The sequence below is a fragment of the Podarcis erhardii genome (genome assembly GCF_964252035.2).
Source record: "Podarcis erhardii genome assembly, chromosome: 1".
In the NCBI taxonomy this organism is placed as follows: domain Eukaryota; kingdom Metazoa; phylum Chordata; class Lepidosauria; order Squamata; family Lacertidae; genus Podarcis; species Podarcis erhardii.
In genome coordinates, this window is record NC_138497.1 from 69,165,332 (window position 1) to 69,187,356 (window position 22,025).

Below are 22,025 nucleotides of genomic sequence, written 5' to 3' on the forward strand. Positions count from 1 at the left end.
CCAAGCTGACTAAATTCCAGTGTTTTAATATTTGCTGCTTTTTTTTCTGTCTAGGAGCCCTGCACTAATTGGATGCTTCATAGTAGACAGAGAATATTTCCAAGAGATTGGTCTGCTAGATGAAGGCATGGAGGTCTATGGAGGTGAAAACGTAGAACTTGGGATCAGGGTAAGAAACCATCGGGAACCAACTAGCAGATTTTAGATGAGGAAAAAGTAATAGATGATGAAGTCAGAATTGGAAACACACAAAAAGATTGGATTCTGAGTCTCAAAAATCAGATACAGTCTTGGCTCCCGAACAAATCGGCTCCCGAACAATTGAAACCCAGAAGTGAGTGTTCTGGTTTTCGAATGATTTCCGGAAGCCGAATGTTCAGCATGGCTTCCGCGGCTTCCAGTTGGCTGCAGGACGCTCCTGCAGCCAATCGGAAGCTGCGCCTTGGTTCCTTGGTTTTTGATCGGTTCCAGGAGTCAAACAGACTCCCGGAATGCATTCTGTTCAAGAAGGTACAAATGTATTGGATGAAAATAATATATTGTTGAGTAGTATCTTACATATCTTGAATATACAAGCTCTTCCTCAGCTTCAATTAATTAATAATCAAACAGATAAGAGAACAGCTTTCTGTACTGGTTTACTGTTCATCAAAAATTATATTGAATCTTGGCTAAGGTCTTCTGATTTATGTAATAAGCCCAATATTACTCCTTAATTGATCAATAAATAACTTTCCCTTGGCAGGAGTACAAACATTGATTGCTTTACCACTATGAAAAATAATATGTTTTAAGTTAATAAGATTATCAATCAATAACTCTTTTAATTTTTTTTACCATGCTGTAATACAGAAGAAAAGTATTTGAAACCTTGGTGCTGTCTCAGCATGTCAGAGAGACTAGTTAATTTGTGCTTTTGGTTCCTGTTCAAAAGCTCTCTGGATATCCGCCCCCCACCCCCCAGTCCATTACTGCATAATTGTAATGAAGGTGTTTTGCATTTTCCCATCATACTTTTTATACCTTGATATAAGTGTAAAATCATATTAGATATTTGCCAATAGGGCGACTATCAATGTATTTATCAAAAGTACTGTGTTGAATCCAGTTGCCTTTCCTTGAATTGAAGTCCCCACCTCACCAGTGGACCCAAATTTGTGCCCCTGTGCAAGCAGGGTAGGGAGCAGGGTACTTGGTCAGCTGCTTCTCTGTCCTGAATCTTGCAACATTCAGCTTCATTGGATGTCCATGACTTCTTCTTGTGTTATGACAGAGAAGTAAAAACCGACTACCTTAGAAGCCTGTGGAAAAAATAAATAAGAGAAAGGACATAAACAATGCTTAGTGTTAAGTACTGTAAAATGATAGTGTAAAATAGTTTAAATATTTTAAAATTTTGCTGAACAAATGAACCTTGGATAAGATTCATTGCCCTCTTTTAATTAAAGTTTTGTTGGTAGCAAGAGCAGCACCCTCCAGACACATCTGTTTTAAACACAGTTGAGCCACTTTAGAAGCCGATAAAATATGAGACAGATGTGCTCTTCCTTCTCAGCATAGGCTGTACATATTTATAGAATACTGAGTCTGTATAATCATACAATTTTCATTCCACTCGATGCCATTTGTTTATTAGCAACAATCTATGTGATTTATGTATCTCATTTCAGTCTCTCTAACTCCTTCCAAAAAATGTAATACTATTGGTTTTTTAGAGGGCCAGCTGATTTTTAGAGCAAGTGAAAGTATCCTAAGGAAGACAGCTGGATTGGTTTGAGCCACTTTACAAAAATAGATTTATGAACTATGCCATGCACAGCTTAACAGCACACAGCTCTTATTTGCCTTCTGTGGCTTTTTAGGTCATCGGCACAGAGCATGCATGGTGTAGCCACAATCCAGCAGGACGTGATACATCCCACACCAGAGGCAAATGCTCAGTCATTTAGCAGCCATTCACTTCCAGAAATGTCTTGGGAGCCACACAATGTGACATGTTGTGTTTTTCCTTGCAAGGCATTCCAGGAAATGTGGCTGGTGGGAAGTTGTGAGTAACGTAGGGGTAGCAGTAGTAGTAGAGACAATGAAAAAACCTTCATAATGCTAGGTAATATTAGAGGCAGCACTTTCTCCCCAAATACCGTATTTTTCACTCCATAAGACGCTCCTGACCCTAAGACGCACCTAGTTTTTAGAGGGGGAAAGCAAGAAAAAAAATTTCTGCGCAGAGCATGTAAGCGGCTCTCGCTTTTCTTCCTTTAAAGCAAGCAAAGCGAGAGCCATTTACATGGCTTCTCTTCCGCTTGTAAGGGGCCCTTAAAGGAGCCCCTTCTGTCCTTCCTCCCGCTTCGCTGAGAAGCCAGCAGATAAGCCAGAGGAGCTGCGCAGCTCTGGCTCTTGTTCTGCTGGCTTCCCAGTGAAGCGGAAGGTGGGACGGAAGGGAGGGAGCCCTTACAAGGAGCCCCTTCCGTCCCTCATCCCACTTCACTGAGAAGCCAGCAGAGCAAGAGTGACAGATGGGAGCCATGGCTCTGGCTGTGGAGGCATCCCTCAGCTCGCGACTGCAGCGGTAGCTGAGGGATCCCTCTGCCACCCAGTGCATTCGCTCCATAAGACGCATAGACATTTCCCCTTACTTTTTAGGAGGAAAAAAGTGCGTCTTATGGAGTGAAAAATACGATACTAGTCTCGTGTCCTGCTTTCAAGCTTTTTGTAGGCCTCTGGGAGAACAGACTGCATGGGCCTTGGGCTACATCCACCAGGGCTCATTTTATTACCTTAAATTTATGTTCCCCACCCTGACTTGTTTTCCCCCCGGGGAAGGTCATTTCTCCCCTATCTGCCCAACAAATGGTTGCCAAAGAAATTTTCAGAATGCTCAGCTCAGCTCTACCCAAAGCATAGTTTGAACACCACAACTTCAGACTAGTCTCTGGACTGGAATGGTATCCAGCATGGCTTACACTCCCTGGATCGCAGACCCTATTATAAAGGCAAAGAGAAATATTTATATATAAGTGGTAAAGAAAACTACTTCAAGTACAACATTGAGGCTGCAAAATGTACTACAGATGCTTTCATTTCACTCTCTCCCATTTCAACTTTTCCCTCTCACTTGTCAAAGATAAAACATTACTGCATCAGAAGAAAGGGCAAGTTCCTCACAGTGTTACATTACAGACAAGAGATGGGAGCTTCCTCTGTAGCTCCTACTAGAGGGTCGGGAGTCATGAGACCACCCCTATAAGCTGGTTTCTCTGCTTGAACTTGTGCACTGTGCTTGAAGATAGACGGTGCTTTGATTTTGAGCTGACTGACTTCCAGTTTCTTTACACTGGCAAGGAGTTTGATCAACATCTACCCATGAGGCTTTCCTAATAATTTGCATGACAGAATATGGCCCCAAAGCTCTCAAGTAATATGCTAGCCAGTCAGCTCGGCTTATCCTATGCCAAAGTTAACGGCTGAAGATCACACTGATGGACAGGGCTAGAGAAAAGCTGAAGCCTTTGTGTAATTGAAATTTTGGGGTATGCTGGATCACTTAAATAAAACCCAATATTGCTTTCATTTCCCAACATTTTTTTCTTGCTCTCTCCAGAGAAGCCCAACCTGACCTACATAAAAATACTTTCATCTTTAAAGCACAACGGTGTGCAGTGGTGTAGCATATGTTATCTAACATCTAGCCTGACCAAAAAAAATTTCCAGCTGCATCAAAACAAAATTTTGACTCTGTATTGGACAGAAAATTTTAGCAGTGTGCCACCAACACTTCATAATTCAGAACTAATCTAAATACCAGGATTGATGAATATTTATAAGGTGACTGTTAAAAAGAAGCATAACATCAGAGATGCTAGATAATGCAGATGTATATTGCCATCTTTTTCCTTAGCAAAGTTTTTCTTCCTTCTTTGTTTCTCATGAGCAAAGGGCATTATTCCAATTCATGTGTGAAAAAGGTCCAAGTGTGGGCCAGTGTGGTGTAATGGTTAGAGTGTTGGACCCATGACATGGGAGACTAGGGTTCAAATCCCCACTTGGCCCACTGAACGACCTTAGCCTGATCACCATCTCTCAGCCTTACCTACCGTTAGGTATTGTTGTGAGGATAAATGTGAGCTGAGAGGGGATTTGAACCGCAGTACACACCACTTTCAGCTCCTTGGAGGAAAAAGTGGTATATGAATGTAGTAAATGCTTTGAAAATAATTTTAAGATACATTTATAGTAGAGGCCAGGAACTGGAGACACCTGGGTCAAACAGAGCCTACATTGCTATCCTTAAAGGCTAAAGCACAGGTGGCCATCCTGTGGTTCACTGATTTGGCCGATCTTCCTGAAGATGCCCCATCCTTCTTTCCCATCAGAGTTCCTTCCTTCCTATTTCCTCCTCATTTTTCTTGCCTTGTAAACCCCCCTATAAAGTTATTTGACTTGTCACCACTTCCAGCCTTGTGGTGCTTGCTTCTTAGTAAGAACAGAATTGGAAATTGCATGGAAGTGGGAATTCTAATTTGAGATAACCTTGATGAGAATTGAAATAGGGCTATCTTCATTCCATATTGGTTAAGACAGAATACTTTTGTCTTTGACTCTATAGCTGCTGCTCATCATCACCTCTGTCTCCACCAAAAAGTGACGCGCAACTCATAACAGGCAGGGGTGGGGGAGTTTCCCCACCCTTGGACTAAAGAGGGTGGAGAAAGTAACATTTGTGACAACAGCAGACTAATTTCAATGAGTTAGTTTGAATTTCTCACTCCCATCCCAAAATGGTCTTCCAGGAAAATAGTTGCCACCCAAGTAGTTAGATCATGATGTACCAAAATTAATGAGCACTGAGAAACAGCACCATGATTAATATTATATCTGATGTTCCATAAATAACAAAACAGGAGATCTGAAACTGAGCAGGTAGCCAATTAGTAAAGATAGGGCCCTAAACACACCATTTAGAGTTTCTGGGTGACAGTACATTCCTGAAATACATTAAAGAATTTCCATTCACTTGAAAATCCCTTCACTAGCAGGCATGGGTCTTTTAAAATTTAGCAGTTGTCAAATGCCACCTAGAATAATATCTTGAAATAGTCTCATTAACCATCCATGGCATGTATGTGTCTTTTTTTAATGACATGGAATAATGCTTCCTGGAGTCCACAGACTGTTTGCAAAGAGGTGTTCTTTAAGACAGTCTTCAGGGCTAGACTAGATTACAGATGTATGACAATCTGATGCATAAGTAGCTACTAAACACAATCAAAATTGATTGCATTTATTGCTTCGTAAGTATTGTTGGGATTGTGCTTGTGGTTTATCTGAGGTAAATTATCTCTTTGCCAGTTTCACCCATGTGCTAGTCTTTAAAGCCCCAAACACTCTGCCTAGGTTGTTCTCAGCGTAGGGTATCATTGCTAAAGGCATTTTTTGTTGTCGGCTATGCTCATATTTTATGTCATTTATTCAAGATGACGGATCAGATTCCACCAGTGCAAAGCACAAAAGCTTCACAAGGCAGGCACCAGACTGCCAACAGTGTCTGTGACCTAACGATGTAAGGAGCTAAAGGAATAGTGACACTGGGAGCTAGACATGAGATTGCCTGATAGGTTGTCAACAAAGAAAAAAAGTCACTCCATGGCCTCACTAGTAAAAAGTTTGGAAACTATTGTGCCAATTGCAATGGCCCTGATTATAAGTATGCAACTAATTACCGTATAAGTAGCATAGTCTGTGATCATCATTATTCAGTATGGGTTTTTTGTGATGGTTGATGAATTAGTCACAAGCGTAATCACTTTAGAAAAGCCCACAGATCTTGCTTCTTTAAAGATCTAAAGTAGCTTGTATTAGGGACTTGCTGCAATCAGGGCAAACAAGGCCCTGCTCACCTTGATGTTGCCTCTACCTATAGCTTCTCATGCCCAAGGCAAGGCTTGATACTTCCTGAGGGGTACAAGGAAACAGATGGCAAGGCTGTGTGCTCAAACAAGGCTCATGAGTGCTCAGACCAAGCCCTGGCTTGGGTAATGCAGCCTCATGATCTCCATTTGCTGTGCCACTCTGCAAACAATAACCTTGCTTTCTATGCAGTGTCACAAAATACATGGCTCAGCTTCTGTATTGCAGCCATTGATGCAACTGTTTTAAGATCAGGGTGGCAGAAAGGTATAACTTTGTGGAACATTGCGGTGGGTGATGAGCATTCTCCCTGCATGTGATGGGAAACTGAATTAATCTACCTCACCATGGACTTCCATGGATCCAGAGCATGATTAGAGCATATCCACATATGTTCAATGCCCCCACCCCCAAATCTGAGAATTAGCCCTACAGTTTGAGCTAATTGCACATTGGATTTTACATTTATACATTCTACTAAAAACTTAAAGCCACTCATAGCTGTACAATATGGTCTGAAAGAGAACAAGACTCCCTAGTGGCTGAGCTGGGTGTGAAGGTTCAGTATCAGTCCTCATCACTTGTAGGGAGAAGGTAAAGGAAGATCATCTGCAAAATCATCCCTCTCTACCATGTCACTAGATATATTTTTCTTCCACTGAATTGTTTTAACAGCATTTGAGTTCTGAATTTCTCTTGTACTGTGTAGCAGTGTGTTGAAGCAATTTGTAGTCGCAGTGCAGAAAACAGCCTCCTGCGCTATAATTTTTCCATGCTACGCAAATGATATTTGTCTTTACAAAACATTTTGCAGACTTATGGCATCAATAGCTTGGAGCATTTATGAATAATAATTAATGTATGATGTATGCATCAAATATATTATTTATGATTGCATAATTATAGCACACGTTGTAGACAGCTTTGATTACTGTTATTTCTAGTTTATGAAAATGAGGTTATCGTTGGCCTCTAAACATGCAAACAAGAGAATTCAAATAACCATAAAATTAGTTGTGTGCAAGTTTTAGTATGTCAAAGAAAAGCAGCATACCCGGATCTTAAATAGAATTTAATGGAAAGAAAGTATGCTGCAAAACACTGCTTATATAAATAAATAATCAGATATTTAAGCAAAACAATAACAGCAGCCCTGTCACCTATAAATTATTACTTGCACAACAGGGTCTTGTTCCCTGCCCAGTAAATGAGCTCCATTTGTAGAGGCATCTTGTTCAGGCATAGGCAAACTCGGCCCTCCAGATGTTGTGGGACTACAAGTCCCATCATCCCTAGCTAACAAGACCAGTGGTCAGGGGTGATGGGACTTGCAGTCCCAAAACATCTGGAGGGCCAAGTTTGGCCATGCCTGGTCTAGAGCACAAGAGGTCATCCTAACTGATCCAAGCACCTTGTCCACATCCTCAAGCCTTACTAACTGAAACTTGTTCAACAGGACTTGGCAGAATAAAGACCCCAGTGGGTGCAAGCATTATATCCCCCAAATGCTTTGCAAACAAGTCACAGCAAGCTACTGTCAGTTCTGCCACCACCTGGAAAATCTCTGCAGGATGGCACAATGAGGATGCCTTCACTGCCACTAGGTTTGATGGCATTCAAACTGAGTTTTTCTCCACCTGTGTTTGTGCTGTCTCCCAGCTTGTTTTCTTGCCCTAAGCTCTGGAGTATACCAGGGAGTCAAGCAGGCTTGACAACATGGAAGAGACTCTGGGGCGATTGTGTCAAAGGCCTTAGCCATTCAGATGTTCCAGGTCTCAGTCAGGGCTCCGAAAGGAATGCCAGTCATATCAGCCAGAAAATCCCCCAGAGCCATCTGGAAATCATCAAGGACAGACTATCCTAATAGGTCCCCTGGCTCTGCTGTGGGGGAAAGGTGTTGAAAGCCTAAATCTCAACAGAGAGTGATCAGACCACGAGAAGGGACTGAAGCCAATATCTCTCACGTTCAGATCACCCTCTTCCTGCTCATTTTAGAAAACAAGGTCCAGAGTGTGGTCTTCCACATGTATTAGGCCGGTGAAATCTTGGGACAGCCTCATGGTCATCATGGTAGCCACAAAATCATGAGCCACCCCAGAGCTAGTTGCCTTGGCATGGGTGTGGAAGTCCCCCAAACCAGCAGTCTGTCTCTGAGACTGAGGGAAAGTTTCACAGCTGTTTCACAAATAATGCTACCTTTTGACTCCAGTTCATAGGTCTATAACAGTTGTAGGATAATGAGCAGAAGACTTTTTACCTAGCATGCTGATGAAGGGAGAACAGTTTCACCTGCATAATTTTGACTCTTAAAGAAAAAATGGCAGCCTTATGTCGTGCAGTTGACTTGTTCAAACATTACTTTGGACTTAGCTGAAGTAATATATACAGTATGTTCTTTATACGAGCAGAATAATTGCAAAAGCCCTTTATATACAGAATGTTGTGGGCTCTCCTGCCTGTAGTACTTGGGGGATGTGATTTCAAGATTATTGTCATTTTGCCAAGAACCAACCCTATTTTGAAAATGGAGCAGGATTGTTTGCCTCTATATTACTGTATTTCCAACTGCATCTCGGCCTGCATAAAGTTGTGGCTCATTCCATTGGTCTCAGTCAAACCTCAAGTAACATAATTTTCTCCTCTTCCCTTTTCTCTGCAAATGTCTCAACAGTCTTCCTGCAACTGCAGCATGTATAATTGTACATACAGGCAGCATTACCGGTTGCACTTTGAATCATCCTCATAATCGCTCTATTTTAGAGGAAGCACGCATGTGATTTACAAGTCCCACAGAAAAGAAAAGATGATCAACACAACACCAATAGATACCTGGTGCAAAAGTCGCTTTGACCCACAATGGCCACTCTCAGTATTTTGGCCATTTCATTTGCACATGCTGAACTAGTGCACTGCTGCTTTATTGAAGGAAATTTCTGCTTTGAGTATTATAGCCAGAGAAACAAGTGTTGGAGATAACATACAACCTTTTTGTTTTTTCCTTACATCTGTATTCTGCCTTTCTTCCACAATTGAGCCCAATGCATCATGCACATGACTGCCAAACAATCACCCATTCAAGCACTGACCAGACCCAGACTTGCTTAGCTTCAGCAAGTTAGTGGACTCGTGTGCCCTCAATCCATACCCTGGGACTCAACCTTTATCCCTTTTGATGAAAAGCATGTTACCCAGGGGTCATCGATGACACTGTGGGCAGGCAGAATAGGTTTTGTAACAATTTAACTAGGAAATAACATGCAGCAAACTGTTGATGAGACCATTTCCTAGATAAACTAGGAATATAGCTGAACGTGGCATCATCTAACTGCTTAATATTCCAAGAGGTTTGTAGCGTTATTCTCTGCCATCAAACACTTCTTTTTCTCTTTGACATGCCATAGTGCCTCCTTTAGTATGCTCTGTCATTGATAATCAGTGAATAGGTCCTAACCTGCAAGAGGTCACATTGCCCTAACTTCAATTTGTTGCAGTCATTAAAGGGTTTTTAAGACATTAAAGGGTTTTTAAGAGAAGAGAAGCATACTAAGAAGGAAGGGAAAACAATGGGCATAAATGGCAAAAAAAATGCTTTAAAAGATGAGTCCCTGCTGCAAATCAAACTAAAGGTTACTCCTGTATTTAAAAGCACGGAAAACTATTATCCTGAAGTTTCTTAAGCCAAGGTTGACATACTCTGCTGACAGTACTAAAATTGCCAACTGTTCATTTCTCCAGCCATAGTGTGTCCCTGCTGTGTCTTTGGGGTTTTTTGTTTAGCTTCTTATCAACAGATATGGGCCACTTATATTGCCAGTTGCAGACAAAAGGGGCATGCCTGGCTTCATATGTTCTTATGGTGGCCAATTTTTGGATAAAATTGGCAGAGGCAAGAGAAATAATTTGAAAATAGGAATTTTGTTTTCCACAGAACAACTGAGTGTGCCCATTTGCTTGAATGTTTGGCGATACAGGGGTGTCCTGTGCTCTCTCCTTTAAAATTGTGTCTCTTGCTCTGTGATTCATTACTAAGGCCAGCCACAAAGAGCTGTATTTGTCACTACCAGAAGATTGCTGACACAACAGAGCACCCAGGGGGTGAGGGGGACACTTAGGAGGCCAGAAACCAATATGAAAAAAATGAGCAGTTGTGGTCACCTGCTTCCTCCTTTTGACATATACTTGGCAATAGAATGACTTAAGTATCCATTATTCTTCTGTGTCTTGTGGGAAGATGGATGTAATGTAAAACAATTGAGTGACGCTTTGTGCCTTTAGTGACCTTTGAAATGTGTTATTGCTTAGTAACATAGTCCATGGTGGAATTTACTACAATTATGAGCAGCAACACCCCAAGCCCACAACATACGTAGTTTAACCATGCATGGTAGAAGCTTGATGGCTCATGAAGCAAAGCGCAAAATTAATCCCTTCAGAACAAACGCAATGTGAAAAGTACGTAATGAAGCAATTAGCTAAAAGTAGGAGGGGCAGAAAGGATGTAATATTAAACAGCTTGTTCCCGTAAGTTCCTTTTTTACTAAGCATGTCTTGTTGGCATCTATTCAGTAATTGATTATGACTGTAAGATTATTAATGGGTTTTAAAGATCAAAACAAATGGTCTGAAAGTTGTTTGTTTCTGTTACAGAAGTCAGTGTAGCTTGATAAAAGGGCACTGAATTCCAAATACTTAGAAATAGATTTTACTTAGGAATATTTTCCTAAACATTTATATACCACCTTCCATCCTGTTTGGATTTCAGGATAGTGTGCAATCAAAATTTATGTTGCAATAGCAAATACTGTACTAAAATAGCGAATACAGCAATATTTATAATAATATAATATATATAATAATATATATAATAGAATATATATAATAATATAATATAATAGCCTGTCCTTCACAGGGTACACTTGTTAGGGTAGATTTCAGTGGGCAGCACCTGCTTCAGTCTCTGCCTAACCCAGATGGATTTTCTAATTTAGAAAAGATGTGCATTGGGGAAAAAACAGTACTGCAATGTTTCTCCTAGTGTAAGCCAAGATGAGCACAGCTGAGCATACTTTACCTATTGGTAGCTAATGCTGACAGTGCCCACACCACTGGCTCCACTAATATTTACATTCATCTTTAATTCCCACTCTATCCTTTCAGGGCACTTTACATTTTCAGCTGTGTGGTGTAGGACTAGGACCTGGGAGACTGGGGTTCTAGTCCCCATGTGACCATGAAGCTCAGTGTGTGACCTTGGGCCAGTCACAGCCTCTCAGTCTGACCTACATCACAGGGATGTTGCAAAGATGGAATGGAGGAGGGAGAACTGCACACCACCCTGAGCTCCTTGGAGGAGAGTTGGGATCTAAATGAAGTTGTGTTATTCTGTGTCATTGGCCAATCCAGCCCAAGTCCTGATGTGCTTGACTTGCAGCTGCTCTCCAGGGTTTCGTGCAACTATCTTTCCCTGTCCTGCTACTTCTATAAACTACACTTGCCTGGAATTGAACCTGGGACTTTTGGCATACTTTGGGCTCTTTCCTCCTGTATTAGTCATCCTTATAACTCTTTTGTAAGGTGCAGCCATGTAGATATCCCCATATTGCAAGGAGGCTAGTGACTTGACGAAGGCCAAGGCTGCTTGATGAGCTCATGATTGGTTGGCTGATAATCCTTAAGTCACTATGCTGTACTACACTCAAAATCTAATAGAAGCTGTTTTAGTATACACATCATGTATAGCTATTTTAAACTTTTCATCATGTAAGTTAAGTATAACAAAAGGACAATGTTTCCCCTTTAGAATGTAAAAGCCCTAAGCGTTTACTTCTATTTTTTTCAGCACGCCGGATGTATTTAGGCCAATATTTGTAAAACATTCATCACATTTTCAACAGAGGCTGGGACATTTTCCCTTATAAGTAATTAGATTGGGTTTTGAATCAGCTCTGCACAACCAGCTTCTTCTATCAGCCCTTGTCTTGACAGCTCCTGCTTAACATTTAAGATTTTAAGTGAATTCACGCTCCTTGAAGCAATGTAATTAATAAGACTTCAGAAATAGAACAAAGACTGACAGTGTTTAGACAAGAAAGGGAAGACCAATAGGTTTGATTAATTGGAGTTTACTCAGAAACTGGATAATTGCTGTTTACAAACCATATTAAAGCATGTGTTCAATCAGGCTGGGGTGAGTGTGTGTTTAAAAAAAAACATATGCAGCTTCATTTTGTAGTTAAATTACGGAATTAATAATGAAATCAAAGAGACTGTGAAGGAGCATCTTAAATGTCACCTCCTGTTTCTAACTCATTAAAATGTTCAGTTGTTTTTAAATGTAAAGCTCTTTTCCCCCTTTTAGTCTCATGCCATAGTTGAGCTTTGCACTTTGTTGGTCTTTAAGGCATCACCTGTGCTTTAGTGGCAACATAATTCTCAGGCAGCATGTGCTATACCTGCCTGACCCTACCCCCCTTGCGAATGGCCTGACAAAATAAAAGAATAATCTAATTCACTAATGAAAGACCAACAGGGTTGTAGGAAGGGCAGGGGAAAAGAAAACCTCTACTGTCATATCTCCCAAGCTGCAATTCGTTGGTGACTGTAAAAATGAAGATTGCCTATTTTTTCAGAACAGATATAGCAAAGCTGTTTAAAAGTATAGTGTTTCTACAGTAAAAAAATACTGTTTATTGGTTATCTTAAAACCAAATTTTCCAATATGTATCATATTGTGACATAGGATATATATTCATACAGAAGAGTCAATTTCTTCAATTCAGTTCCACATTTTCCCCTCAGTGTGTTTGCTCTGTCCAGAGCTCCTTTCTTCTTGAAACCTGGTAAACTAGGAGAATTTCTAAAACTAGTTCCCGAACTATGAAATGTTCCATTTGCCACAGATTTTTATTCCTTCAGTTCATTTGTATTACTTGGCCACTCCAAGTTGCCAACAAGCGAAGTGTTTTGATAAAATACTGCCCCCCCAAAAGAGGGACAATTACAAAATCCTGTCTGTCAAACTTATCCTTGAATCATGAAAGTTTTGTGTTGCAGGCTTTGTTTCCAGAGCAGAGCCGATAAAGTTTGAAACTAGAAATATGTTCCTTAATTATTATTTTTTTGAGGTCTGCATGTACTTTTTATTTTGTCAAAGTTTGTGTTCTTTTTCATTATCTTCATTTGAACTAGACTTTTTTTTGGAGGGAGGCCTTCTTACCTCTACCAGCTTCTTTGACTCTGCTGGAATCCTTTGTGTGTGTACGTGTGTGTGTGTGTGTGTGTGTGTGTGTGTGTGTGTGTACATTGATAAAAAGACACACAAAAAGAATATTGGTGCAACCATCAGCATGATCAATCAAGATTGCCTTTTTCTGGCCTTCGAAATCATAGAATCGTTGAGTTAACTTTCCTGCTCATTGCAGGAACCTCAAAGCTACAGCATCTCCCCCAACAGTTGGCTGTCCACTCCAACCTCTGCTTGAAGACCTCCAAGCTGTAATACTAAACATACTTGCTTGGGAATGAGCCCCACTGAGAACAGCAGAATTTATTCTGAGTGAACTCCCATAGGTGTGCATTGCCAGCAAGGCAGAACCCACCACGTGCCTAAGTAATTAGTTTCATGTGCATCAGCAAACGGTGAGGAAATTCTGGAATGAAGTTAAGCAACAGAAAGCTGCAGCACACCACACTCTGCACAAAACTGAGAGCTTTCTTTCAAAACAAAACAAAACAGAATGGTAGATGGTGATTCCATCCATTAGCTCCACTTTGAAAGCAAGACCAGGTAATTTGGAATTCCAAATTCAGGGCACAATTTGGATAACATTCAGAAGTTTTCTCAATTATTATTTATCCTCTTGCTGGTACAAAACAATTGGTGGGTTCTTTTTCATTATTCTTCTACATACATTTACTGGTGATTGTTTCTTACTTATTTGTGTAGGGGTTTGATGCCCTTGAGACCAAAGCAAGCCCGAGTCCTTGTTTTGAGGGCACTGCAGATTTCTAGGGGGTGGGGGAGCAATTGTTGTCTTGTAAGCATGAATAGCAAAGCACTTTCTTGTCTCCCAGCATATGCTGGATGCAATTAGGCAACTGCCCAAAAAAATAGGCCTTGTAAACATCCTGAATCCATGCCACATTCTCCTAGCCTCAGATGCTGCCAAATGCCTAAATGAGTGTTCAAGCCAAAAGGCCTAAATGTATAAAATAGATCTCTAAACAGAATGCTTTTCTGGTATAGAATATGAATAGTGGGTGGACAAGCCTGGAAAACTCAAGGCTCTATTTCAGAAGGCAGTATTCAGATAGCCTGTCACCTATTCTCAATAGAGATGGGATGAGAGACCAGACTGCATTACCTTGCAGGAGAGCACTGTGGAAAGGTGCCCTGTTTTGTTTCTCTTTGTCCTAGAAGAGGGTCTTCTGTATTGGTTTTATTTACTCGGTACAGTTCGTTCATTTTTTATTTATTATAATATTTATTAGCATTTTCATTAAAAAAACACCACTGTGTGATTATACAGGCATACCTCGGGTTGAATATGTGTCATGTTGAGCGTGTTCGAGTTGCACTCCGTGGCATCCCGGAAGTAACGGAATGCGTTACTTCCGGGTTTTGCAACTCGCGCATGCACAGGCGCTCAAAATGACGTCACACGCATGCGCAGAAGCTGTGAAAAGCAATGCGCGCGTGCGCAGACATGCCACCGCTAGTTACGTTTGCTTCTGGATTCGAACGGGGCTCCACAACGGATCCCATTCGCATCCCGAGGTACCACTGTACATATCTTTACATTACCTATAATCTGACTCTCTCAAGTCGACGACTTCTCCCCCATCCCTCCCAACTTGACATTCTAACTTCCAATTATAATTTCATCCGCATTTCTCATTCCCCCCCCCATCTACCTTTCCTTTTACTTTAAGATTCCTTATCATTGTAAATAAGTTTCTATTTTTAACTGACAAACCTTTAAGCTAGTCCTGTTAGTGTTGTTAAGTGTTTACAATATTTTTTTCAAATAAATAATAAATTTACTCCAGTCTTTTACTCGGTACAGTTTGGGTCATCTTAACACAAATGCCCTAGTGTTTTCACTGCAAGTTGTAGTTCCATTTGTTCAGCTTCATCACGTAAATGCGGCCCCCACATTTCTGATTTCATTCTAAAAGCATTTTGTTCTTGCAGAAGACACTTAGTCACAAGCATATGGTGCAAAAATTCACAGAGCTGAGTATATGGGCATCTTGTCTTTGTAAGGATGGCATTGGCTGCAATCATAAGCAAACTCACTGCTTCTTACTTCCAAGTAAACTGACATAGGGTAAGATTAAATAGTTGAAAAAGGATGCAGTTACTTGTCCACTATAGCTGTATGTGTGAAAGTCTACAAAGGTAGTCACATAAACTTTGGCTTGAGTTTCCCAGTGACAGTCAGAGTTAGATTTAGGTTTATAATTCAACTAAAGCACTGAAGAGACACATAGTCATAGCACACTTTTTACACTTAAAGGACTGTAGCAGATTATAAATTTCAAAGAATGTCCTTGTAAATTTTGAAATCCAACAATAGGCTGAAAATATTGACATTTTGGACCTAATGGAATTCCCTAAACTGGCCAATTTATTTGTTTCTAGGTATGGCAGTGTGGTGGCAGCGTTGAAGTTCTTCCTTGCTCTAGGATTGCCCACATTGAACGAGCTCATAAGCCGTATACAGAAGACCTCACTACTCATGTCCGAAGAAATGCACTCCGAGTGGCTGAAGTCTGGATGGATGAATTTAAAAGCCATGTTTATATGGCATGGAATATTCCTCAAGAGGTGGGTCATGAATGAACACTGATACGATCACAATACCTTAGTTCCAATTCCCCATATTTTTGTGAAAATAATGTTCAAACATGTATTATACCAGGGTTGTCCAACAGGTCAATTGTGATCTATCTACCAGTCAATCACAGGATGCCCCTGGTTGATCCTGGTCGACTGCAGAATCCCCTCCCAAAAAACAACTCTGGTCAATCCAAAAAACAACTCTGGTCAATCCAATAGGTAGATCACTGTCAGTTGTTGTTGTTTTTTTATAGAGGTTGTAGATCACAGTCTCTTGGAAGTTGGACAGCCCTGTATTATGGGTAGGTAGCCGTGTTGGTCTGCCATAGTCGAAACAAAATAAAGAAATTCCTTCCAGCAGCACCTTAGAGACCAACTAAGTTTGTTATTGGTATGAGCTTTTGTGTGCATGCAAAAAGTACAGATGTGCACACACACACACACACACACACACTTAACTCTCTGCAGCAAACAACAATGTGTTATTCAAATACAGGAGCTAGCTTAACACAACATGCCAGGCAGGCTATTGCTTCATTGTAAAACATCTTTGTCCCCCAAATACTATTAATTGGGTGAGAACTGAAACGTGGATTTATTACATACGTATATCAATTCATATTTATACCTTATAAAATAATTATTTCTATATACCAATGTGAAATGCTTCTGTATCTCCAAATAATTTAAGGCTACATAAACCAGCCATCATGCAGACACCCAAATTCAGTGTAGACATAAAATTCTTGTGGTCCCTCTAGACTGTTGTTGGAGTGCAAGTATTTTCTGCAACATACTCTTGACACACTAATACCGCATTACTGGTGGATTTATTGTTGTGCAGTGCTCCCCTAATGTCACTACATTACTGCCGTCTGGAGGAGCAAAAAAAATGGGACAAAAAGAAGCCAGAGCATTTGTGGTGTAAAAGGTTACAGGATTTCAAAAGGAAGTTATGGAATATACGCTGGTCGGAAATGGAATCAGTGCAACCACCACAAAACTTTAGCAGGCACAAACAGCACTAAAGGGATCACATGTGACCTCTTCAAAATCACCATGGGCACAAATAATCATGAATGCACTTGAAAAAGGACATCTTGAGGGACCTTCAATCTCTTAAGCGTACTAGAGCCTGGGAGCCTGCTATAGGCTAACCCTCTTCTTTCCTAGCCCCCTTTCCCTGTTGCATGTGTGCCTGTGCTCCCATCAACACTGGACCCATGGGGCAAGCATCCTTGTGCAGTGCCAGGTCTTTTTCAAGTCACTATCAGCATGAGAAAGGTGGAGGGTGTGTGTGACAATAATCCTTTTCCCGGCAGGTTATGAGGACTGCAGATATTTAAGGCTCATTTCCTAACCTACCGGATAATAAATATTTTTATGTAAAGTTTATTTATTCTTTATTTTGTTTGAGTATTTTGAGCTGTGTGCGACGACATAATCTACAGTAAGAATGTCTCATTTTACTTCCTGTCAAAGACTGGCCCTGAATTTGCATTTAGATGCCTCTCTAGAAATCTCTACTGCATAGCTATAATGAGATAAATTATTGATCTCCACTTACAGGCTCTTTATGAAACTCGTGTATCTTGAACTCCACAAAACTGTGTTACACCAGCCAAGCCTTAGCCATAAAATGCAATGAAAAGGGGAGGGGGGAAAGGTTTTGCAAATTCCTTCAACAAAAATGGCAACTGAAATTGTTGTTGCAGTTAATTAAATTTCTATACCGCCCGTCATCCAAGGACCACAGGGCAGTTCACGATATAAAAACAAAAATATGCAAGATAGTAACCAACAAAAACAATACCCCTCACAGACACACAGTTTAAAGGGCCATAGATTGCTTAATTAGCCAAAGGGCTGGGAGAAGAGGAATGTTTTTGCCTGATGCCTAAGGATATGTAATGTAGGCAGCAAGCGAGCCTCCCTGGGCAGGATTTCTAATTGTTGCAGAGAAATACGAAAGCCACACATCCACATTTGCCCGGCAATGGAATCTTTGAAATAGACCATACCTTTGCCGGTAGAAAAGTGGTTTCTAGGACAACTTGCTTTTATATATACCAGTTGTTTTTGAATCTTAGAATTGCTTCAATAACATTATTACTGTGGAACTTGATTCAAAATCCATTGAAGTCAGTGAGAATTAACCCACTGAATGTAAAATATTCTGGATCAGGCCCCCAAATGATGGTGTCTTTTATGTTTAAACACACTGACACAAATACCTCAGATTTTGTATGAAATACCTATTTATTTTAGGCAGCTAAAGTATGCTAATCATGCTTCAGTGCACATCCCTGTGTTCCTTCCCCCCCTTTCACTGAACTTTACAAAAGAGCACGGAGAATTGTAACACGAACTGCCAGAGAGCAGGAGGATGGCTTTTATATCTCTGACATGTTTTTTTTGGTTAATGTGCACAGGATTCTGGAATTGACATTGGTGATATTTCTGAGAGGAAAGCCTTGAGGAAAAAGCTACAGTGCAAGACCTTTAGGTGGTACCTTGTCAGCGTATATCCAGAAATGAGAATGTACTCAGACACTGTTGCCTATGGAGTGGTAAGAGTCCTACTTATTTACCTTGATTATTCATCGCTGTGGGAAATAATTCTCCCAGATAACAGCCACAGGACAAACTTGCAGGTCATTTATTTGGTTCATTTATTTAACTGTTTGGCTGCTTGTTGTTTGACAGAGGTGTGATTGTTCTACTCTACCTCACACATGCATGCGCTGCTGTATCATCTCTGTTTCTGCTGTGCTTTGAGTCCTTTAAAAGTAGAAACCTGATGCCCACACAGGTACCGAACGTAGTCATATGTAGCCTACAAGTGGAGGGGCAGAAAGGAAAGAGTTATCTTCTTTGCTGGGTCACCTGAGGGAAGTTCTTACTCGCCCTATGCAAGTGGTTATTTATAGAGCTATTTAACAATAGCTAATGTGATCTGACATTTAGAATGCTTACATTCTTCACATTGCGGTTTGTTACCACCCATTACAAGCCATGGTTAGCCTGCTGGGCTGTGTTCGGACAGTCAAACAAATCACACGTTGACTAAACAAATCATGACTTAGTGTTATCAGTGAAAAACACCGATTTGGGGACAGATTCATGTGAGAGAAGATGGGCCTTCAAATATCCTCTTCCTAAATATTTAGGGCTACATTTGTAACAGCCAGCATTTTGAGCTGAGCCCAGAAATCAGTCGGTAAGCCAGAGCAGATTGAACAAAGTTAGAATAAGAGACTTGGAAAAACAAACCCTGGAAAATTGTGGCTTTTGCAAGAGTGTTTTCTGTACTCCTTTCAAATTCAGCCTGATGTAGAGTGCATTGTAGTCATCAAATCTGGATGTGACCAAGTCATGTGTGCAATGGCCCAGTCGGCTTTCTCTAGGAAAGATGGTACACCAAATGAATTTGAGCAAATTCCTCATAGCTGTAATTATCTCAAGGCAATCCAGGAGCAATGCAGGTTCCAGAAGCACTCCAGACTGGAATGCATCTCTAGGACACCTGAAATTGTATTTTTTTTTAATTAATAATATAATACTTCTTAATACCCAGATGGCTTTTGAGCAGTTTACAAAACATAAAAACAAACTGTATAACATTGTTAAACTAAGGAATAATTAAAACTACACCATAATTAAAATATGGAATAAAACGATACCATTAAATTATAAAGGGCCATGATAAAAATGTGCACCAAAACAATCCAATTAAAAGCACAGAAATTAAAACAAGAGAATTGCTAGTCCCTCAGTCTTGTAACTCCTCTGCTAGATAATGCGTGATCAATTTGACATTTGTGCATTTAAATCCCACTTAAGGTTCATTGTATTCCACGTAGTACCTTTTCTCATGAAACTCAGCATTGAAAAGATGAGAAAGATAGCAGTGTTCTAGCTGTCAGAAAGTGCCTCCAAATAAAATTAATAAAATAGATTTTTATTCTCAGGTTAACAGCCTATTCCTAATTAATGTATACATGTTAGTCCAATTGCAGTGCACTTAATGAAAGTTAAAAATAAAATAAAAACTTACAGTATGACCACAGGCAAAAATAATTCTATGTTTGACAAGATGGTTTCTTTTTTAAACACCAGAGATCTAAAGTTAACTCAGACTCTCATAAAAACTGAGTTGGTTTCTCACTTTATAAAAAGAGTGTTTCTTATTGTTTGGGATGATGCCTAAGGCCTCTGTGACCAAGGATATAAAAATGGAAGTAAAAACAGAACAAGCCCATGGAATAACTGAGTTTTCTGTCACACACTTGTTGGATAAATCCAACATTTATTTGACAGGCATAAATTAAAAGCTCAGATCAGCCCTGCAAAGGTATCAACTGTGCCAGGCTTCTCAAACAAGTTCTGAAAGAAATCTGAAATACTAAAGGGTACTGGGGCAAGACATGAAATTGTCTTGACGCAGGAAAGATAAGTAGTGAATGCAGCTGTTCATCTAGTTTCCAAGTGTACTTTTGTCACACTCTGTGCACTGCTTTTCTAAAATCATTTGTCCTCTAGATTTGTCAGAAAAGCCTTTGCAAATTGACATATTTGACCAAGCCCTCATTGGTGTTGATACATGCAGCTGCATTGTTTTTAGGGGATTTATTCAAAGGCTTAAAAGTTCAGGATTAATGTTGGTATTTCTATCTGTCTCCATTATTTTCATGAAATGGAGACCTTTTGGAACATGAGAATCTGCCTTTCACCTGATCAGCTCAATGGCCCATCTAGTTCAGCATTGTCTACAGTGTACACAGATTCCAGGATCACTCCTGGAGTTACATTGAGGAGTCTTTGCCAGACCAGATTTATAGATGTATTTAAAAGGAGATTAGACAAAGACATGAAACATTAGTTTATTGATAACTGCTAGTCATGATGGCTTATACTGTCTCCAGGATCAGAGGCAATATGCCTCTGAATATTAGTTTCTGAGCAACTACTATAGGAGAGGAATTTACTCTCAGGTCATGCATGTGCGCTTCCTATCACAATATAGATTAGATATGCCATTGGAATAATCTGACATGACTATTCTTATGTTCTCTTCTTACATATATTGATATGCCAAGAATAGAATCATACAACAAAACAACAACACCACAAAGTGGCTTATAAATATAAAACCAAATTTACTAGAATAGTAGCTAGAATAGAGATAGACTTATAACCATTAAAACAACAAACATACTAAGGTGCCATGTGCAAGACAAAGCCTGGAGATACTGTAAACATGGAGTGGATAAATGTACAACTCTATCTTAACAAGTTACATGTGCAGTAAATGTTATACAGACTGGATAAAGTTTGTGGTGGTGTTGTTTTGTTGTATTATGATTACTGTCACCACATTTGATACTGTGTGTGTGTGTGTGTGTGTGTGTGTGTGAATAGAATCATGACATGCAAGGTTGCTTGGATCCTATGATAAATTAACTTGGAGGTAATGGAAGCCACCTGTTCTCCCCACCCCCCAAAAATAATGCCTCCCTGGTCTTGGGCCCTCCTGAACAAACTGTGATGGAATGCAGGGAGTTGCTATTGGGATGAGGGGATGAGGAACTTTACCTCCCATAAATGTTCTTTTGAGCAAATTTCCTCACTCCTTTAGCATCCCCCAGCCCACAATCCACCTTGTTCAGGAGGGTCTCTGATCCCCCCCCCCCGGGAGGCTCTTTTGGTGAACTGGAGGGCATGTGTAGGGGGTAGGAAATATCCTTAACTTACCCTGTCATAAGTACTAAGAGTCATGGCTTTTCCTTCTTATCATTTAGGACCTCCACTAAAGAGTAACCAAGAAAAGGCCAATGCCAGAAACAATACAATAATAAAATAAGTAATCATAAATTCGCTTGTGGTGTTGGGATCCTAGTGATACAAAGATTTTAGAGAATTGTAATCTTGAATGTAAATGGTGCATTATAGATGATGCTGTAGCATCACATTATTAAACATTCAAGCAATTTTGTGTTTTACTGCCTATAGGTAGTTAAAATTTTATTGCCAAGATATAACTTTGATCAAGTATAATACTTGTCCTATTTTAACAAGCATGTATTCTCTTTTTCCTCTCTCTTTTTCTTCCACTGCCTGTACTCTGTAGCTGCAGAATTCTCTGAAAAGTGATTTGTGCCTTGATCAAGGGCCAGACACAGAAAATATTCCGATCATGTATATCTGCCATGGAATGACGCCACAGGTTAGTGAGACTAATGATCTGATACCTTGCTGTTTCTTTTAGTAGGACGTG

General features: G+C 40.2%; 1 protein-coding gene and 1 long non-coding RNA gene across 4 annotated transcripts in view; one reads left to right on the plus strand and one right to left on the minus strand.

Moving 5' to 3' along the window:
* Positions 1-22,025, plus strand: part of GALNT18 (polypeptide N-acetylgalactosaminyltransferase 18) — a 334,135-nt gene that overhangs the window by 273,216 nt on the left and 38,894 nt on the right. For both annotated transcript variants that reach the window (XM_081840990.1, XM_081840989.1), the window contains exons 6-9: positions 55-169; positions 15,551-15,736; positions 18,181-18,318; positions 21,879-21,974. In XM_081840990.1, the coding sequence (XP_081697116.1) occupies positions 55-169; positions 15,551-15,736; positions 18,181-18,318; positions 21,879-21,974 (535 nt within the window). The remainder of the gene's footprint in view (positions 1-54; positions 170-15,550; positions 15,737-18,180; positions 18,319-21,878; positions 21,975-22,025) is intronic.
* Positions 1-22,025, minus strand: part of LOC309330870 — a 41,470-nt gene that overhangs the window by 11,274 nt on the left and 8,171 nt on the right. For both annotated transcript variants that reach the window (XR_014151627.1, XR_014151628.1), the window contains exon 2: positions 1,193-1,301. This is a non-coding gene — a long non-coding RNA (uncharacterized lncRNA). The remainder of the gene's footprint in view (positions 1-1,192; positions 1,302-22,025) is intronic.